Source organism: Pinus tabuliformis, chromosome 2_2 (genome assembly GCF_031772625.1).
Source record: "Pinus tabuliformis cultivar Carrire ecotype Pingquan chromosome 2_2, CPIR1, whole genome shotgun sequence".
Lineage (NCBI taxonomy): Eukaryota > Viridiplantae > Streptophyta > Pinopsida > Pinales > Pinaceae > Pinus > Pinus tabuliformis.
The window spans coordinates 434,116,086-434,138,311 of record NC_142300.1 but is presented as its reverse complement, the minus strand read 5'-3'; the positions used below and the strand labels follow the sequence as shown (position 1 = coordinate 434,138,311).

General features: G+C 41.0%; 1 protein-coding gene across 4 annotated transcripts in view; it reads left to right on the top strand.

The window, feature by feature from the left end:
* The window catches only part of LOC149193118 (cation-chloride cotransporter 1-like), a 291,136-nt gene that overhangs the window by 85,332 nt on the left and 183,578 nt on the right, over window positions 1–22,226 (top strand). For all 4 annotated transcript variants that reach the window (XR_016254409.1, XM_089404786.1, XM_089404785.1 and 1 more), the window contains exon 3: window positions 13,805–13,896. Coding sequence is in view for 3 of the 4 variants with exons in the window: in XM_089404786.1 (XP_089260912.1) it covers window positions 13,805–13,896 (92 nt within the window). In the remaining variant the exon portion in view is untranslated. The remainder of the gene's footprint in view (window positions 1–13,804; window positions 13,897–22,226) is intronic.

Sequence of the window (22,226 nt, the reverse complement as noted above, 5' to 3'; positions counted from 1 at the left end):
TATGCAACCAAGAGATTCCAAAAACCAGAGAAAAGGCATAGTCGAACCAAATGAATGTGCTATTCAAGAATTGGATTACATCATAGTGACAAGACATGACAGGTTTCCATAGGTCCAGCAGTATGCAGTGATGAATGTGGTTATTAGAATCCTGAAGTCCCCTTAATTCTGTTTATATAGAAGCCCAACAACCGATCTTTGCATGAAAAGGCAAAAATCAACCCACAGTGACAATTTCTGCATGGTACGGTATTGCTAATTCTGACCATGCCAACCATCCACAACAGATTCCCTAATCAGAAAAATCAAACTCCCTCACTGCTTTTAATTTACATATAACCTCTGCCAGGGAAATAAGATATCTTCTCCAAATAAAGAATCTTTCCCTTGCTTCCATGCTGCTTTCTACAGCTGTTGGTTAAGTCAATGCTGTTTGTGACAGTCTGTGTACTATCTTGCTGTTTTTTACCCAATTTAACCTTTGGAACTCCCAGTCTATCCTCCTGTTACTGCTGTTGGCTGTTCATAGCCACTTCAATGCTGACTTATCTATTATATTTATAACTACCACACACTGCCGAAACATATGCTTTTTGCTAGCTGTAAAAACCAGGTAAATAACTGAAAATATCCTGTTACAACTGCACTGTCACTGAATTCTGGCATCAATATGCTCTTTTTAGAGGTAAACTGGCCTTTTCTAGGAGCTGCGTTTGCACTCCCACATTGTACTTGTACTGGTTATATCCTTTAGTCCTGTTGCCACAAAATCTAGCAGGCCTTGTGGAGGGGTACCTTACAAGACAATCACTAGACCCAGTGACTACAATAAGTTCAGCTACTACCCCTTGCTATTTATGGATTTTCACTAATGGGAGGAGTCCCAGTATAAGGTTACCTATGAAAAATATTCTTGGATTAGGGGTTCAACGTGAGGAAATAGCCTACTTAGGGATGGCTCGGCTTAAGAACGATTCACACTAAGCTCTAGTTGGGCTGTGTTGTTGCCGCCTAGCACACACACCTAAGTTAGTGAGAACAGGCCCTTAACCCCACAAGGTGTGGTTGGTGGCAAAATTAAGAGATGGGGCTGTCACCTATGCTCAACTCTCTCTGTTAGAGCTCTCTACTAGGTAAGCTAAGGGGGGTGGTCCCTAATAAAAAGTTAGATGAAAAATGATATGAGGTTTCTAGGCTAAGTTACCGGATCCAACGGTAGAGGGTCTATGATCCACCGATCCGTGTATCTGTAGGTTTTAATTTCGTACAGAAATTACCTGCATACAAATTCTAAAAACAGAAAATAAACAATGGCGAGAGCATAGAACATAAAACATATATACATAGAGATTTTCCCTTGGATCCCAAAACCGGGACTACTAGATTGATTTTTCATTATATTCTTTTCAATGTTACAATACATATATATACATGCCGAAGCATCTATAAACCCCGATCCATTAACCTTGGATTAGAACATAACTGTAGTTCCCTTGACCGGATTTACAAAATACCATGGGTAGAAAACCATCATGCCCAAAACCATGTGTGAAAACCACGCACAAAACCATAAGTAGGTCCGCCCGCTTAGTAGACAATGACAATATAATGCTCCAATACTCAAGATAACAATGTAGCATAAAAATGAAGCATATATTCAAGTGATCATGAAACAATTTTCCAAGCTAAGTGGAAAGGAATTAACAAACTAAATGAAAGCTTGCTAGGAATGTAAAGTACTTGCATGTAAAGAATGAATTGCTCAAAGTAAAGTGTTAACTTGTAGCTCAAAGCAATAATGAGATAGAGGATGCAAAGCTCAAGTGAAATTGTAACAAACTTAACTTGGTAAACAAAATGTCATGATGAGGTTGTGTTAATTCCCAATTAAGCATGCAAATGAAATGAGTATGAAAACTAAGAGAATAATATGCAAAGTCAATCCACCCACATAGTCCTCCCTCTAAATGGAGAAGAGGGATGCCATGGGTAAAATCCCAAGCTCCCGCAAGAAAATTAGATCTTTTATTAACTTGCTACAATGCTGAGAAAGTTAGAAACCTTCAAAAGATCTCAAATAAACTTCAAGGAGAATCTTTACAACATGTGATGCTTTTAAATACTAGATATCTTTCTTGAAAACCAAAACTAATAGCTAAGGAGGTACAATAAGAAGGCTCTGAAATCTGAAAATGTTAAAGGTCTTTTTGCATTCAAAAATCAGCCTCCAAGATAGGTGAATGTTTGCGCAAGAGAAAAGAGGCTAATCCTCTCTTGTCCACGCCCTTGTCAAGGGAGGAAGTCTGCCTTAAACAAGCTCTCAGCCTAGATTAAAAAATCAGTCTTCCAATGCTCTCAGCCTAGTAGTTTCAGCTCCCAAACAACATTAAGTTCCTGTAAACAAATATAGTTTCAAGCCTCTGCTTCCTCAATCCTCTCAACAAAAAGGGTGAGCACAATCCTCAAATTAATTTGATTTTTCTCTGCAAAATCAACCCTCAAAATTAGTGGAAAATAGAGAGAAATGTTAGCAGTTAGTATCTACAAATGTTCTACAAAATTAGATCAAGGAATTAGAGCAAGACTCCTTTGCTTGCCTAATCTTCAACATGCTCTTCAATAGCAAAAAAAATCAATGTGAGCACAAGAGTTTGAGATAAATGATTTTAAATGAAATTGTCTTGACATACAAGCTAAGGCCAAGAATCCCTGCAAGCACAAGATTGAAAGATGAGGCCTTGGGAAACTACAAATGCGGGTTCTCCTGTGAGTTTACTCAAAAGGGGGATGACTGCTTCAAGAATTTCCCCTTATGCTTGAGGCTTGATCCAAAATATGTTTCTACACAACTTCAAATACACATTAGATCCATATGGGTTTAGAAAAATACAATGATAAAGAAAGTTTAGAGATTTGTTGGAAAATCAACTAAAACATTCCCTATTTAGAGTAAATTTTCAAAACCAAATGTCAATGTAAAGTGGCTCTACATTAACAAATCTCTAGAAGCATAATGGAAATAATGAACGCAATAGCGCAAGTAGAAAGATGAAGTACAATGATCAAGATATTATCATGCTCAAGAAGAACAACACTTCATAAGTGAATCCCAAAGTTTTTTATTGCAATAGAATGTAAGTGTACACAAGAGCAGAGCTTCCCCAAGCGTAATAGTTCGTTTTAATGATACATAGTGAGAGCTCAAAGCTCTATTATAAAGAGAAATGGGAGCAAATCCCAATGTAACAACCAAGTGACAAATGGAGATCGAGAAGATCCGAAGGAAGGAAATCAAATTTCAAGTGTGGATGATGAGATGCCAAGTGTGGAGCCTCTAACAAATTGAATTCCATATGTGGCCATCAAACTCTCTCTCAAGCAAATAAAAAATCCAAGTGGAGAGCAAAGAAATACCATGTGTGAAATGAGAGGGAGCTAACTCCTAACAACCAAGGAAATATGCCACATCAAATAGATGCCTCCAATGTGCCATGCGTTGATCTCCTTGAGGATTGCGTGGGTCTTCCTTGAGGAACTCGTGATCCTTGATGAGGTGCTAAGTGTAGAAGAGGTGGAGCTAAGGTGGAGACAATCTTCCACGAAAATCTCAATCCAGTCTCCATTAAATATTCCTCAAATGTGCATTAACTCAAACAAATTCGATTTTTCCAAGTCACTAGCTCGTTCACTAATTTCCAGAATTTGATTTCCTCATGTGGTCAATGCATTGATGATGTAAGGTACCAAATCATCCCCCACTTGCCCTTTGACTTATTCCTTTGACTTGAGATAATTTCCAAGTCATTTCCATGTCATTTTGTCACATGGAGTTATTTATTTTTCTCCATTTAATTTATTTATGGGCTAATTTATTGCCAGATTTCCCACTAAACTTAATAAAAGTGGGTTTTGAGGGTCTAGAACTTATTTTTTTCCCCTCAAAGTGTGCCATAGTAGAAATTTGAGGATGAGAGGTGTAATTTTGAGCACACATACCCGATACCTCTCTAGACATCACATATTAAGTTATTACATGTTACATTTAGATTTTATATAGATTTCCGCCCTGCAGGAAATTTAAAAAATTAAAAGATTGACCCCTAGACCTAATCAAATTCCACGAAATTTTACGAGTGATCTAGTATGGTAATATATAATGCCTCTAGACATTAGTACTCACCCAGGGCCTCACTCTAGATTTGGGGTTATGCTTGGAGGAAAAACCCAATTAATTATCAACCAAGTAAAAATGACCTCTCAGAGTAAACTCACTTGATGACAAGGTCCCAAGTTAACTAGGCGTGTTACATGACTCAACTCATCATACTAGCATCACTTTACATCATCTCCGTAGGGCTTGTGGAATCTGAGTACAACAAGAAAAGATGAGAAGAAGAAATAGAGTTGAAAAGCTCTGATGATATAGTGAAATCTGATCGCACATGACGCCTCTGATACATCCTCGGGCATGGAGTCTTAAATTTTTTTGGGTACACTTCAGTGGTAAACAGGTCGCTTGGCCTTAAGAGGGCCAAATTAGAGAAAGTTTGAGAAAATTCAAATTTATGGATAAATGATGACTTGATCACCAACAAGACATGGCTAATGCCTAGTCCTGAGGTTGATGGAGTTTATGGAGGTGATAGATTAACCAATTCTTGCAAAGGAGTAAGGATGTTTGATGCCATAGCACAAACCCTAACTATTGCCATTGTGAGGGATTGAAATCACTTGGGAGAGGTATAATCAAGATTCACCAAGGGAAATGTCATTTAGATTTCATATATGAGTAATGCATGCAATTATGATATCTAGATTCTATAATATTGATTTTCAATAAATTAGAGCACAATGGAAAAACCCTAGATCATCAATACATTTCATACATTAGACATAAGCATAATTTTTTTTCAAAAATAGGCATACAAGATGAAAATGCATGAACATTCCATTATCAATCCAAGACAACATCTCCAAAGTCAAGAATGAGCTCCAATAGCCAAGTATATTCCATAGGTCACATCTTGCCAAAGATAAAAGAGGCCGAAATTCTCCTAAGAGAAGCTGAATTGTCCAAGTGATTATGATGAAAATGAATTAGTCTCCTCTATTTATACGAGGAAGAGTCATAATTACTAGCCTAAAGCCCCAGTAATAAGCAAAGTTACAATGAAACCATTGGGTTACAAGTCAACCCAACTAGCTTAGACATAAAAGAAAATAACAGCTCACATGTGTGAGCTGTGAGGCCTTTAGGTCTAACACCATCCATAAAAGAGGCTCCAAATGCCAAGCGTTTGTGGTCTAGAGTGCCAAGTGTGATGTAGAAGCACCTAAAAATCATCTTTCCAAGGTTGGCCGTCAAATCTCTGTCAATGGCTCTTTGTGGTCCCCAAAATCCAACTGGGTCAACACAAAGGGGTATCCAATGCTCAAAATGTCCATCTCTGCTCTAGCGTTGAGGGCTTTCCAGGTGCTACTAGCCCTCCCAAGTCTCTGAAGGTGAGACCATCCTCATCTGGGCCCTGAATCAACTGCCATCCCCCATAAGGTGCTAAGGCCGACATGGGGGCATGTTGGGTCTAGGTGTATCATCATGACGAATCCATCAAATGTAGTGCAAAGTTGTAGAACATTCTAGGTGCAAGAGGTGCCCAAGATTATGTGTGGTGTGCTGTTGCTGCTTGGAGACCCTGTGAAATTTCCATGATTGCAATAAACTGGAATTTAATTTTCTATCTACTCGAGATTATTTGTCTTCATAATTTAATTTGGAAAATAATGATTGATTCACCATTGCAATATTCACAAATAAAAGTCAGGAATTGAGAAAATAATGCTCACACATAAACTTGGACACCAATATTTTTGGACAATAGTCCTTGGAAAAACCACAGTGTGGGGAAAACCAATGCAACATTTCCCTTTATACAAGAACTAATAAACTTACTTGCATTTCATTTAGGCATATTAGTATAGTTACATTTTAACTTAATTTACCTCCAAGCATAAGCTTGGTTGAAAGACATTTCTTAGGGACCCCTTTCTTTCATCAACTTGAGGGACATAGACCCTCTTATGTGGTTAACATGATGACCTTGCAGTCGTCAGAGCCACAGTGTCTGCAGTGCCGGAGGCATCGGGTGTGTTGGGTAATCCAAGGGAGGTATTGTTAATATAGCCTTGGCTGTCTTTCTTTGGACCCCTTCCACAACTCACATAAGAGACTTGTTTCAAAACAGTCGAAAGAAAGGTCACATCTAGACTAGGCATTTAGATTAAAATTAACCAAGATAATTGCATTTAATCTTAGTTTAAGTGCATTTCATGCTAACACATTTTACTATTTTACTTGCAAATTATTTCATGTACTTGTCATTGATGCAAATGTTTTGAATTGATTATCTTATTTAGGCAAATATTATCTTATTCACTCTTGCAAGTAAAGTTTAATTTGTTTTCTTTGCAAGTCACTCTATATTGCTTCCATACATGCTTTTGTTAATGATTATATATTTTGAAGGCATTTCTTGAAAACAATTTTTTTATCTTGCATGTGATATCATATCTTGCTAACATCAGTGTTCCACGGGGACGCGTCCCCCAGGGTCGGGTGCACGCACCCCTCGCACCCCTCGCACTCGGGATGGGGAGTCTCTTGGGGGTGCGTTTCCCCACGCACCCTTTTTGGGGAGTCTTGGGGAGACGCAAGGGGGTGCGTTTCCCCTGTGTAGGAGTCTAGACTCCCCAAAAAGGGTGCGTCTGGGCGTCCCCCTTCAGTGTGGGAGTCTAAACTCCCCAAAAAGGGTGCATCTGGGCGCCCCCCTTCAAAAAGGGTGCTTCTGGGTGTCCCCCTTTAAATTTGTCTAATAAGACCCAAATAAAAAATTTAAAATCGAAACAATTAAAAGAATTTAAAATTAAAACTAAATACAACAAAAAAATATTAAATAACTAAAAGTCTAAAACCTAGGTTCAAACTTTGAGTTATATAAATTTAGTGTTCAAACTTTGAAAATATTCTAGTATGTTTTGCTTTCAATTTAGATTCTAGAATGATGAATGATGAATTTAATTTTTAAATCAATGTAGATTGTAGAATGATGAATCATTGAATGATGAATGATATGGATCAATGTATTTGAATATTTCATTATTGATTTTTATTTATTTTATCGAATCTCATGGTATGTATGAATAATTCAATAATGAGACTTGAGTATGTCATATGAATGATGTATTTATCAAAATGAATGAGGAGGATGGATCAATGATTCAATTGTCTATTTAATATTTTTATTCTTTCATTATTGAACATTGAACAATGAATATGAACTTGATATATATATATATATATATATATATATATATACCTCGACGTCTCCCCGCACCCCCGAAATTTTCCTAAAATTTGAGGGTGCTCCCACACGTCCCCCCTATGCGTCTCCCCGCACCCGCGTTTCTCCGCACCCACATCTTGGTGGAACATTGGCTAACATCTTTTGTTTGATTGACAGGGTTGCTTGTGTTTCAAATTTGAAACATTTCATTTTCTTGAGCAAGTATTATTTACTTTTAAGCAATATAAGACATTGGTTTTATGCAAATATTTTATTCATGTGTGGATGATTATATATTTCCTTTCATATTACTTATCATATTTTCTGATAATCTTAAAAGTAATCCAATTCTCTCTAACATCTCCTAGAAACCTTATATCCTTTTTAACTTAGCCTTCCATTTAGGGACTACCCCCCTTAGCTTGCTTAGGAGAGAGCTTAAACGGAGAGAGTTGGGAATAGGTGACAGCCCCATCTCTTAAATTTGCTAGCAACCACACCTTGTGGGGTTAAGGGCTTTTCTCACTAACTTAGGTGTGTGTGTAAAGCGAATCAACACACCATACCCATCTGTTCTCTGAAATAGACGAACTTAACTTTCCTTAGAGGCTAGAGCTTTCGTGAGTATATCTGCAACCTGCTTATCTGTGGAAACATACTATAGTTGGACCGCTCCACGCTGCACACAATCTTTGATGAAATGACATCGAATACTAGTGTTTTGAACTGTCATGAAACACTGGATTCTCAGAGAGCTTGATGCAACTCTGATTATCACAATAGACACTCGTTGCTTCCATCCTCTGTTTGAACAAGCTCACCAACAACTTTGGAAGCCATATAGCTTCGCAAGTAGTTGTGTTTGTTGCTATATACTTTGCTTTTGCAGAGCTTAGTGCTATTGACTTTTGCTTCTTGCTGCATCAAGAAACCATCCTTGATCCAACACTAAAGCAGTACCCAGAGGCACTTTTCTTGTCCATTGTATTGCCTTCCCAATCTACATCTGTGAACCCACATAGTCTGATGTCATCCCCTCGGGTATATTTCAACCCATACTCTATTGTATCTCACACATACCTCAAAATGTGCTTTACTGCTGTCCATTGTACCCTCTTCGGTTCCACCATAAACTGACTGAGGGTATTGACCGCGAAGCAGATATATGGCCTAGTGTTGTCTAGATACATGAGAGAACCGATGAGCTATCTATACAAGGTGGGGTCAACATCCTTGTGATCTAATGCATCTACTTTTTCTAGTTGGTGATCATGGGCGTAGACATGGGTCTACAATCCTGCATTCTAAATCTCTTCAAAATGTCTGTAGCATATCTTCTTTGACCAAAGAAGATCTCCCCATTCTTCTACCATACTTTCAATCCTAGGAAATAGTGCATCAACCCCAAATCCTTCATATCAAACTTTTCTGCCAGGTTCTTCTTGTAGTCTTCTATGAACCCTGATGACCTTGTCAAGAATAGATCATCCACATACAACACTAGGATGAGTGGCTCATTGTCTACCGACAAATAGTAAAGGTTGGGATCTGCATCACTCTTGACGAATCCCATCTGCTGCAAGTAGCTATCAATCCGACCGTACCATGCCTTGGGAGCTTGCTTGAGCATGTATAGAGCTTTCTTCAATATGCATATATGAGTGTGCATCTCATGAGTCTCAAAGCCCTTTCGCTGTTTTATGTACACCTCCTCCTCTATCATCCTGTTTAAGAATGTTGTCTTTACGTCCATATGGTGAATCTCCCACCCCATTTGAGCTGCTAGGGATATAACTAACTGGATAGAAGTGTATCTGGTAACTGGGGCGACAGTCTCCTCATAATCTATCCCTTCTTTTTGTGCATACCCCTTTGCCACGAATCTAGCCTTGTACTTCTCCACACTGTCGTTTGCAACGTATTTGTTCTTGTAGATCCACTGAGAACCTACAATTGACCCGTCCTCAGGCCTCGACACCACCTCCCAAACATCATTTGTCATGATAGAGTTGTACTCCTCTACCATGGCATCTACCCACACCTGATGCTGTGTGGCTTCGTGAACGCTGGAAGGTTTTGCAACCTAAGCCACCAATGCTTGGTACCTGTCGGTTGTTTGTGCTCTCTTTTGTTCGTCCTAGGAGCTCCATGTCTCTCAATGTCTGACGAATTTCTCTGCTCGTTTAACCACTAGTGGTAGGAGGTTCTACCAACTCCTATTCATCTTGCCTCTGCTGCTTAGTTTGCTGTGATCTCATTGGATCCTTTGCATCCGAGTAAATGCTAGTACTGGTCGCTGTACTGGATCCTTGTGACTGTCCCACTGGCGGTCCCATTGGATGCTCCTGCTGCTGGACCAATGGAGCTTCAGCTGGTTGATTCTGATCACCTGCAGGCATCTCACCAAATCTCTTGAAAGCTCGGTCCTCCATGAACTCGTCTTACTACAATCTTCGTATTGCTAGGAATGTAGATCCTGTATGCCTTTGAGTTTTCACTATACCCAACGAGGAACCCCTTCTCTGCAATTTGATCAGATTTGGTGCGCTTCTCATCTAGCACATGGTATTAAGCAATGCCGCCGAAGATCCTGAAGTGACTATCTTCTAGTTTCTTCCCTGTGAAGACTCCTTCTGGCGTTTTCTTCCCCAATGCCCTATGAGGAGTCCTGTTCTAGATATACACTGCTTTGTTACATGCAGTGTGGAAGTCCCGATCGGGATTTATTCCCAAAATGCTTCTCGGCCGTTTTGCCGACTTTTTCTAAATCGACTTTGCCGAGTTTTCATGCCTCTTCCCATAGAAACCTAGGCAAATCCTGGTCATATAACATTGCTTTTGTAGCCCCAACTATAGTTCTGTTTTTCTGCTTTGCTACCCCATTCTGTTGTGGATTGTATGGAGCTATCCACTCTCTTTTGATGCTTTCCTTCGCACAAAAATATTTGAAGTCTTTATCAATATACTCTCCACCATTATTTGAGTGCAGCAACTTGATCTTCTTCCTTGTCACATTCTCCACGAGAGCCTTAAAGTCCTTGAAACGATCGAAGACCTCATCCTTGGTCTTCAAGAAGTAGACCTAAGTTTTCTTGGAATGATCATCAATAAAGGTGACAAAGTATTTGGCCCCACTGAGAGCTCTAGTGGACATCGAGCCCCAAATATCTGAGTGTATAAGACCTAACACGCCATCTGCTTTGCTGTTACTTCTTGGGAATGCTGCCTTAACATATTTGCCAAGCACGCACCCTCTACACACATCATCATGTTCTATACAAAGTTCTGGAGCCCCTGTTACTGTCTCCCTGAGCATCTTGAGTGCTCCATGGTGTAAGTATCCCATTCTCTTATGCCATAGCTCATTCAGTTCCTTCCCGCTGCTACTGTCACTGCCTATTAGTGCCATTGGAGAATTTAGCTGCAACCTATATAACTTGTTGCTTTGAACTGCAATCTGTCTCACCCTCTTCTAGCTTGAGTGTTTGATAAACACCTTCTTCCCTACGAAGCGAACATCATATCCCTTATCCTGTAGCTAGGATACTGAACTTTGGTTCATACCCAATAATGACACACACATTACATCTGTAGCACTAATACTTGCTCCCAACTCCCTTTGAAAATCGATGGTACCTCTCCCCACTGGGGTACACTTTTCTTTGATTCCCATCGTAATCTGGAAGTCCATTTGCCTCTCCTTGTAGCTAGAGAAATATTCTCTAACCCCTGTCATGTGAGCTGATGCTCCACTGTTTATATGCCAGTCCTTGTGAAGTTGAGCCTGATAAGCAAGCAAATTTTTCCTCCAATCTGGAAGACAATTCTGAAGCCTCATGAATATCAACTTCGTCCATGGCTTTACTGAAGAATTTACTGAAGACAAATCTGTGTTCTATTCCTCTTGTACCCGACACTGATCTTTCTCTAGCAAATTGCTGCAAAACTCTCTGTGCCTAGACAAACTGCTCAGCGAAAATATTGATCTGCTTCACTAGAATTACTTCCCGGCTACTAGCTATTGCCTGCTAGAACTGCTATTGGGCTTTGCGAATTTTTCCTCCTACCCGCACTAGAAAAATCGAACCCTTTGCTCAATAGTTCACACTGCCTGGCTAGCTTCATCGCAAATCTGAAAATCGAACTGCCAGACTCCCTTTGAATCTGGACGGTTTCTTCCTTCCGCTTATGAGCTTTCTGTTTTATCAACTTTGCTTTGATACCATGTGAAAATTTCAGTATTGAAATTCTATTGTAGCAACTGGAAATAATTCTTCTAACTGTAAATTAATTATGCAGTTTATGGCTACGACAACAACGAATTAATCACACTCCAATCTTCACAAATAAATATTGTGGAAAACACACACATAAATTTAACACCGTTATTTTTGGACAAAAGTCCTTGGAAAAACCCAATGTGGGAAAACTGGTGCAACAACTGAGGGCTTTTATTATTATTATTTGCAGTAGAAAATATTAGTACAATAATTTGGATGCTAAACTGACAATCTAATCTGAGAGAATCACTGGCAAAATTATTGTGAGAATTTTTCCTCACCCCACAACTAATTTTAGCTCTAGAAATTGTGCCCTCATCAATTCGCACTTCCTTCCGCGTTAGCTTCTACGCAGTGCTTGCACAGGCCTTGCTGCTACTGCCTCTGGAAACTCCTGAAATCTGCAACTCTGCTTATCTCTGGCTCTGGAGTTGATTAGTTGGTCCCTTCGATCAAAATCTTGGCCACAAGCTACTAAATCGACAGCTCCTCTAGTGAGATCGAACTGCACTGCTGTTGTTGCCTACAAACCCTTGCGCAAACCCTCTGGGAAAACTCGCACTCCCTCAATCAGAGTCTTTGGAACTAGAAAGTCTTCCTCCGGATACTGCTGACTTCTCCTGCCACCTGCTACTCACCCACTGACTCGACCTCCATTGTTGAATCAATTTTTCTACTGGGAATTCGACTTGCTTGGGCAACTGAGTACCTGCACTGGTGTGTTCTCCATATACCCAACGACCTCTTCTTATAATCTCCAGTTGGGACTCCAACAGCCATGATTAAAACTTAATTGATGGTTGAGATCATCTCCAAGTTGATCTGTGTGAGTTTCTAGATGATTCAGACTTTTTTCAATTAATTCCTATTAATTAACTACATTTCCTAAGAATTTTTTTAATTATGGTCAATTAATTTAATTGAGCCATCTCTAGGTGGAATTTCCAAAAACAATTTCTGGGTTTTGAAGAAATCTTGTGTTTTAGCCTCTCCACAGTCTCGAGACTAGAAAACCATCCGATGCTACAAAAACTAACACTTAACAATTTTTCAGAATTTTAGGATTGATGCGTTAGCGACATTTTCATTGCATTCTATCACATATGAGGGTATGTGATTATAATTTAAACAAGAGCGTCCGAGTCTTATATGTACCCAATTGTTGGTGGTGTTGATTATTGAACTCCTTTGTCATGGTTTGAGCGAAAATGTACCCTTCACTCAAATCGAATCATTGATCAGGCATGTTAAGTTTTTCTACTGTATTTTAAAGCTTAAAGTAGGCAGTTTCATTCAAATTGGGTGGTGTCCACTAATCCCTAGAGGATCAAGGTAGAGGCAAAGGCTAGACAAGAGGCAAAAAAAAGAAGGATGCTACTAATGATGAGGATCTCGATATAACCTATGGTGGACCATTGCTTGTCAAGGAGTGGTGGAACATGCATTCCACAGCTACAACATTTGGCAACATGGGTGCTTTCACAATTGGTGAACATATTTTATGTCGAGAGGCTTTTAGCAACTAGCTCGGTTTATAGTTTTGAACTTTCTGGTATTCATACTTCGGTTTGCAGATGGCCTATTTTGTAAACATAACTATTTGGCCATTTTATTATTTACAAATGCTGGATAACCTATTTCATTCCATAAGTTAATGGTCTACGTTCTACTATATGGCATAAAAATTTGTTTGTTTGTTTATAATTGATAGAATTTGGATTCTTGATGGTTGATGCTTGAATGATTAATCTTTGATAAACTATGTACAAATATGCATGCTTCCATTTATTCTGCAACTAATTTTGCATTTTGCATGCTCTTTCTTGAATATAAATGCAATCTCTCTCTCTCTCTCTCTGTCTATTCTATCTATATATATATATATATATATATATATATATAGAGAGAGAGAGAGTTCTGGGATGCTCTGCTCTGCTCTCGAGGATTTTTGGAAAATGGTGTTCTTGACGTTCCCACTCTCAAAAACTTTTCTGCTTTGCTCTGTGCTCTAGCAACCTTGATCTGAAGTATAAAGTTCAAATTTATATTTTCTTTCTTTTGGAAAGTAACAGTTTCAGTCATATTATTCTCTCTGTACCACTGTTGGTCATCAAATTTATTCATCAATTATGTAATTTTATCATCCTTGACGTTATATCTCATATTGGATGGCAATATTTGCAGGCAAAGGGTGCAAAGATGGGGACACTTATGGGAGTTTTTATTCCATGCCTGCAAAATATTCTTGGGATTATATTCTATATACGCTTTTCATGGTTAGTTCAAGAATTTTTTTTTTGAAGAAAATTTTTTATTAGAGATTTTTTTTTCCAAGAAAAAAATTGGTATATTTATATTTTAAGCAGAAATCTGAATATACATTAATATGTACCTTTGAGCACTCCTAGGTTCTTTGCCTCTCCGCTGTCCAGAAAAAGAGAATTAAAAAGCAAAATAGGGTAACTGTTCCATATTGACCTATTACACAGTCTTCCATTGTTTCTTGTCTTTTCAGGCTTTTTTGATCTAAAAGACAAAACAAAACATTGTCTTCAGAAAATTAACATGTAGATCATAAAACATATATAAACAAAGATTTGCTCTTTTCATTAACTTTTTGGGTCATCTTGAAGCTGAAAGGTGTGGCATATGTAGACCTCTCACATGCTGGATGAAGTGTGCTGTCCTCTGCTTTTTCTATTCTCAGAAAGCCATGATGAAGAGTTAAAATTTCTTTTTATAATTCATCTGTTTTATCATTTAATTTTTTATATATGTACTGGAAGGAAACCTCTGAGAATTTTCTTTTAAGATCTCTATTAAAATTGGCAGCTAGGGCCAAACTCCATGTGGGTCATCTTATTTATGGCAGCTGATATTTTTCTTGGATCCCTCTCATCGAGAGGTGTAGGATTGATTTAAAGTTCATCTGATTCTGATAAATATTCATGGAGTTATGAATTTATTTGTGTTATAAGACAATTCGTCAAGGTCGGTCAGAGACCAAATAAACCCCACATGTGCTCAACGTTTTAGTATAAAAGGAGATGGCTTGAGAGTCATTTCTCACACACACTTCTATCTTGATTTCTCTCCACTTGTTTTGGGTTCTTAGTGGAAGAGAAATATAGGAGGAGGATGCCCTAGCCAGAGTCCTAAAGGATGTCTAGCTGCAGTCTGCCTTAACCAAGAAGACACAGTCATGTAGTAAAGGAGATAGACCTAAGCTAGAGGCAAGGGAACTCAGTCTTAGCCGCAGCAAAGGAGAGCTGAACAACGTGGGTATAGAGGCCTGTTTTGAAGAGGCCTAGCGCTGTCCTAGAAGAGGCCTAATGCTGTCTTGAAGGAGAAGCCTCAACGCTGTAAAGGAGGCTCCCACAATGCAGTTTAGAGGAGGCCTCTACAAGCCCTAGTCGCTGTCCAAACAAGTGCCACAAGCTGGTGTTTTAGAGTGACCCTAACCGCAGTCCTAGGTTGCCCTAACCAGCAAGAGGGATAGAACAACGTGGGCTGTTTTAGGGTCATTTTATGAAGACCGAATTGCTGTTAGAAAGGGCCAAGGTACCTTCCTTGAGGGCTGAGGTAGAGGAGGCCTGTTTTGGGTTTGATATGTGGGCCGTAAAGCTACAGCAAGGCTGTGTGGTAGGCCGCAGGCCATACCACCACAGCAAGGGACAATGTGGGCAGTTTTGGAGTCATGTTATGCCCTACTCTTCAGTGTGAAGGCAGAGGGTTCACACTAGGGAAGGCTGCTGAGATTAAGGGTTGTTTGGGTGACTGTTTGAGGGCTGTTGCAGCAATCTGAGGTGCCCTAACCAGTCACCATCACAACAGTATAAAAAGCAAGCAAGGTACAACAAGCATGCAAGGTGTTGATTTGGAGTAGCATCGAATGTGCTCTAGCCACGAAATTTGGTAGAGAGGCTAAGGCACATGAGATCTCCAATTCTCAGAAAGGGTTTGGGCAGATTTTAAACAGTTTGGGAGATATTAAAATAATTAATATTTTTAATGGAGTCCCTAAGTTTAAACTTAGGGAAAATAAAATATCAATTTGAATTAATATAAAAATGTGTTAGAATGGTCCAAAAGTCATGGATCAAGTCAGATCTAATCTTAACCATTGATTAGGACTTAATCTCAGCCGTTGATTTGTCAACGAGAAAAGTATAAGTGGAGGCTTGAGGGTCACTTGGAGAACACACTGAGTTGATCAAGATTTTGACTTTCTGGGGCAGGGTTTGCTGAGGAAGTCGAGAGAGTGTTCAGAGTTGCAGCTAAGGGGCAATGAATACATAAGCAGAGAGGCAGAGATAGTGTCGGGAGGATCAGCGCAATAGCCGGGAAAGCTGACGCAGAGGGCAGAAGTCGGAACTGCCGGAAACTGTTGGGAAAGCTGATGGAGAAGGCAGAAGAGGCTGACGCTGGGGTTTTTCGTGGGGCACATTGGAGCTGAGGAGTTGCTGGAGTGTTTATCTGGGGTTTCAACCGGAGCATCTGTCTCCGAAGGAGAGGTACTACTACCGAGATTATTCTCTGTTGGGTGCGCCGTTTTTGGCCCCCAGATTGTATTAAGAAACTACATAATAATAAAACCCTCAGACAGCTGCACTGGTTTTCCCGCATTGGGTTTTACCGGGGACATTGGTCCAAAAACAACGGTGTCACTTGTGTGCTTGTTTTGTTTCCTTTAGTTGATGATCTATAATGTGTTGAGCATGTACTTGTATTTATTTTCAGTATTTACATGGCAAATAACTTGTTAATTAACAGAACAAGTAGGTAGGAATAAATCAGTAAAGTGCTTGAAGGGTGTCTAACATGTCAGACTTAAAAATTCCAACATGGTATCAGAGGGTGGTTGTAGATCACAGGAGAACTGAGGACATAAGCTGAGTAGAGCAGTAGCAACAGAAATCAGTTGTCCCGAGTGACAAAGCTGATCCTTGCAGAAGGCGACAGAGGATGGAGTGACACAGAGGGACTGTGTCATCATTCTAGGCCAGAGAAAGACAACACAGAGGCTAAGGGAGGCAGAATCAGGCTCACACAGAGCCACACAGAGGCCAAGAGGGCTGACGCAGTTGGCTGGGGGCGCTGATTTGTTGGTGCCAGGATTGCGCAGAGCCAAGTGGCTCAATCCTTCAGTTGCTGGGGTATAGGAGGCTGTGGGTAAGTTGCAGAGTGAAGCTGGTGGGGTACTGTAGTTAGAACAGTACCTAACAGGGAAAGACCAAGGGGAGGGAGTTGTTGTCGAGGCGGATTTCTAGCCAAGGAATCCAAATCAGTGGTGCAGTTGTAGAGACGATCTGAAAGGGGCAACTTGACGGTTGGCAGAAGGATTTCCAGGAGAGAAATCGAGACTTAGAGGGAGTCTAAAGAGAACTTCCAGACGAGAAGTAGAGAGACTCAGAGGAGTCGAACAAAGAACTTCTACACGGGAAGTAGACTCAGCAGGAGTCGAATAGAGAACTTCTAGGCGGGAAGTAGACTCAGTAGGAGTCGAACAGAGAACTTCCAGGCGGGAAGTAGAAAGACTTGGAGGAGTCGACAAGAAGAGCAAAGAGATGGCCATGAATGGGCTGAGAGCTCAGGATAGGTTGGATGAGGCATCGAACTTTGTCATCTGGAAGGCCAAGATCCTGTCTGTTCTATGTGCCATGAGTACTCACATGCCACTTGAGTGGAAGTGGGGAGACATTGAGCTGTAGTCAGGAGGACTACAGGCGATGAGGGGCAGGATCCTCGAGGTACCCAACCTCTTGGATTAGACCTTGCTACGGGAACCCCGAAGAGGAGTAGCAGTACAGGCGATATTAGTAGAGACGAATACAGATGGAGCGACAAAGGGAGTTACAATGTAGGGTTCCTAGGGCAGCGCGAGGCTAGCAGGCTGCAATAGTGTGAGAGGCACAGGAGTGTTGCACCAGTGCAGGATGGCACAGAGAGGTGTGCAATGGTGCGAGATGCATGGAGTTGTTGCAGCAGCGCAGAGGTTAGAGAGGGAGCACTTGTCAGTGACAGAGGGAGCTTCAGCATTAGGAGTGTTTCTAGCCTGACGGAGATGTCAGAGTTGGGAGATTAGTTACTTACTTCTCAGTAACTGAGTTGCAGTGCAACAGTTAATAGTGGTAGTGCTATGGGTAGCGCGATGCAACGTGATGAGAGGGGTTGCAGTGTAGATGCAACAATGGCAGTACCAGGGCCATGGGCAGCAACATGGATGTAGAGGGAGTTGTAGTACAGATGCAATAGTGGCAGTGGCAGAGCCATGGGCAGTGGTGCAGAGGATGATGGGCAACAGGCCTAACATTAGCATAGGGACCGATGCTGGATGATCAGGGCGATGCTCAGTGAGGAGTATTGCTAGAGCACAATCCTCGCTAAGAGGGAATGTTGATTTTGGGTAGCATCGGATGTGCTCTAGCCACAAAATATGGTGGAGAGGCTAAGGCACATGAGATCTCCAATACCCAGAAATGGTTTGGGCAGATTCTAAATAGTTTGGGAGATATTAAAATAATTAATATTTTTAGTGGAGTCCCTAAGCCTAAACTTAGGAAAATAAAATATTAATGTGAATTAATATAAAGCTGTGTTAGAATGGTCCAAAAGTCATGGATCAAGCCAGATCTAATCTTTGCCATTGATTAGGGACTTAATCTCGGCTGTTGATTTGTCAACGAGAAAAGTATAAGAGGAGGCTTGAGGGTCACTTGGAGAACACACCGAGTTGATCAATATTTTGACTTTCTAGGGCAGGGTTTGCTGAGGAAGTCGAGAGAGTGATTAGAGTTGCAGTTGAGGGGCAATGAATACAGAAGCAGAGAGGCATAGATAGTGTTGAGAGGATTAGTGCAACAGTCGGGAAAGCTGACGCAGAGGTTAGAAGCTGGAACTGCCGGGAATAGCCGGAACTGTCGGGAACTGCCGGAACAACCGGGAAAGTTGACGCAGAGGAAAGAAGCCAGAACTGTCGGGAATAATCATTACTGCCGGGAACTGCCAGAACAACCCGGGAAAGATGACGCAGAGGGAAGAAGCTGGAATTGTCGGGAACAGCCGGAACTGCCGGAACAACAGGGAAAGCTGACGCAGAGGGCAGAAGCCGGAACTGTCAGAGAGGGAAGAAGAGGCTGACACAATCCCTAGAGGATGACGCTGGGGTTTTTCGTGGGGCAGATTGGAGCCGAGGAGCTGCTGGAGTGTTTATCCGAGGTTTCAGTCGAAGCATCTGTCTCCGAAGGAGAGGTACTACTGCCGAGATTATTCTCTGTTGGATGAGCCGGTTTTGGCACCAAGATTGTATTGAGAAACTGCATAACAATAAAACCCTCAGATAGTTGCACCGGTTTTCCCGCATTGGGTTTTTTCGGGGACATTGGTCCAAAAACAACGGTGTCACTTGTGTGCTTGTTTTGTTTCCTTCAGTTGATGATCTGTAATGTGTTGAGCATGTACTTGTATTTATTTTTAGTATTTACATGGTAAATAAATTGTTAATTAACAAAACAAGTAGGTAGGAATAAATCAGTAAAGCGCATGAAGGGTTTCTAACGTGTCAGACTTAGAAATTCCAACACAAGGTACAACAAGCATGCAAGGGACAGCAAGCAAGCAAAGGACAACAAGCATGCAAGGGACAACAAACAAGCAAGGTACAACACGCATGTAAGGGACATCAAGCAAGCAAGGTACAACAGGCATGCAAGGGACAACAAGAAAGCAAGGGACAACAGGCATGCAAGGGACAACAAGCAAGCAAGGTGCAACAAGCACATGATGGCAAGCATGGTGCTGCAAGCACATTGGGATAGCATGGCAAGCATAGTGTTGCAAGCACATTGGGACAGTATGGTAAGCAAGGTGCAACAAGCACATAGGATAATATGGCAACATGGTGTAGCAATGGCACATGATGTAGTACAGTGATGGGTACAATCATGATTAGTTAAGCATGATTAGATGCAACATAGTGATGATGGATGCAACATGGTGCAACACGGTGAGGTGCAGCATGGTGACGAGGTGCAACACAATGATAGGTGAAGGAGTCACCTTGGAGAATCAGTTGAAGCAACATGTCTTCAATTGATCGCTACTTCAACTGATCTCATGTATCATCTTCTTAGAGATGATCTATGCTCTTATCTAGATAAGTCAAGGTGTTGACTTTTGTTGTAAATGTACTCTCTCTCTCTCTCTGCTGAACTATTGAAGAACATATAAGAAGAATTGATCAAGGGTTTCCCCACATTGGGGTTTGTCCCTGGCTAGCGCCACATCTTGTGTTCTCTTGTCTTCTGCAATTTATGTTTATGTTCTATCTGTAATTTACTTTAATGCTGATGTGATTGCTAATCTGGAAAAGATATTGAGCTAACTGTGAAAATTGAAATAAATTGCTCTAAGCATAGAACATATGTAAAATTAACATGGTATTAGAGCTGAGGTGAAGACAATGCCCAAGCAAGAGTGAAAGAGCAATCACCGAAGACAGTTGGGAAAGGACAAAAGGATTAATGGATTCCTCAGCCCTCTTCAAATTCACCAAGGGTGAAATCGAAGTAGAGAATATTATCAGAATGGCGCAACGGAAGTTTCTGATGGCCTACCTAAAGATCACTTCATTGGGAAGTCCAGATCTAAGGGTGGAAGGAAAAGCAGATGCCTTGTTTGTAAATAAGTTAGGCCATTATGCGAAGGAGTGTCTGAATGGCAGGGACACATCACTTGATGATGATAACAATCATTCCAGGGACATCTTCAATGATGAACAGAATGACAAGTAATGCAGGTCATCAAGGAAACAGCTGACTCTTCAAAGAAAGCAAGGAACCCTAGGTATGAAGAATCAAATATTGTTTCTGATAAGATAAAGAAGCGTTATCTTGTATTGGCCCTCTCCTTCAGATTCTTTGGGAATCTGGCTTATTGATTGTAGTGCTTCAAGGCACTTCATCGGATAGAAGGGTGGTCTCTCTAATTTAGTAGAGATGGAAACAATAGTGGGATTATACTTGGAGTTGATGCCACCTATCCCGGAAAGGGTGTAGGAATTGTTACCCCTCAATTGAATGAGGTGTACTCAATTCATTTACAAGAATCTCTTTTGTGTACTTGATCGCTAGATGAACCTGGTGTCCGTTTCAGCAATGGAAGTCAAAGGTTTCAGGGTGGCATTCATCAAAGGTACGTATTTGAAAATGGAATTTTTATAGATGCTTTTACTCTTGGGTTCAGGGTTGGCAATTTGTATCAAGTTGCAGGATGGTCCATTGGGGACCATGTCAGTTGACACATCTCATCTATAGCACCAGAGGTCGACTTATTATGGGGCCCTACCCGATGTGAGTCAGATGGTGACAGTGATGCCTGAATTCAAAAGGAGCATGAAGGTACTTGTCTGAGATGTACTGAAGGAAAATCTTACGAGGGGACCATTCCCCTCATGTAACAGGTCCACAGGTTCAGAACAACCCGAGGGGTTTGAGATTCATGATCGGGAATCTCATGTATGCAGGTGGAAGAAAGCCCTCTATGGCTTGAAGCAAAACACCCTGGGTGTAGTATGAGAGGATTGATAGCTGTCTGATGAAGCTGAGATTCACTAGGAGTGAAGCCGATCCAAACCATTGCTTGAAGGTTGTGGATGATAGACCTCTCATACCGGCACCTTCTGAGGACGACCTATTTCTGACAGGTGCAGACCCTCTCATTTGTAGAAGTAAGAGGGAGTTGGATTCTGGATGTGGAATGGTAAACTGCAAGCCCGTGGCTACCTTGAGGATCTTAATTTTTAGAAGTTAAATGGTAGTGATGACGGACCAGATTTGGCAAATGCCTCTGAGTTTCATAAACTCATTCGCATTGATGTTCTTGGTGAACTTCCGTCCGGACATATGATTTGCAGTTAGTATGATGAGCTCATATATGGTTGAGCCTCACTGGATTGGTGCCAAGAATCTTCTAAGATATCTTCGGGGCACAATCTCTCATGGATTGAGATGCACTGCTGGAAATATGAAGCAACATGACTGTTTGAATGCTGACTAGGCAGGCAATGTGGAGGATCTCAAGAGCGCTTTTGAGTGCTGATTCTCTTTGGGTTTTGTTCGATATCCTGGATGAGCAGAAAGCAGAAGATGGTTGCTTTGAGCACCGCTGAGACAGAATAGATAGCTACGAGTCTGATCTCGTGTGAAGCTGCCTGGTTGTAGAAGCTCCTCAGTGAGCTGTTTGTACACATGATGGATACCACCGTGATTTTCTGTGTCAACCAGGGGGGAGATTCGATTGTTGAGGAATCCCGTATTCTATGATTGCTCCTGTATATAGACATTAGATACTACCTTATTTGGGATATGGTACGTCAATGAGCGAGGAGGCTCTATTGCATTGAGACCGATGTACAGGTCGTAGACATTTTGTCAAAGCCCCAGGAAAGGTCAAATTTGTGACTTTCCTGAACGACTTGGAGTCGTTGAGAGACCTTCTTATGAGTGTCCTGCATGTTGCATGCATTGAGCTCTGGGAGCTCCGGGGGGCTTGGGGTACTACTAGAGCAACACGCGACCATAGGGCGACTCACCCTCCCTAATGGTGC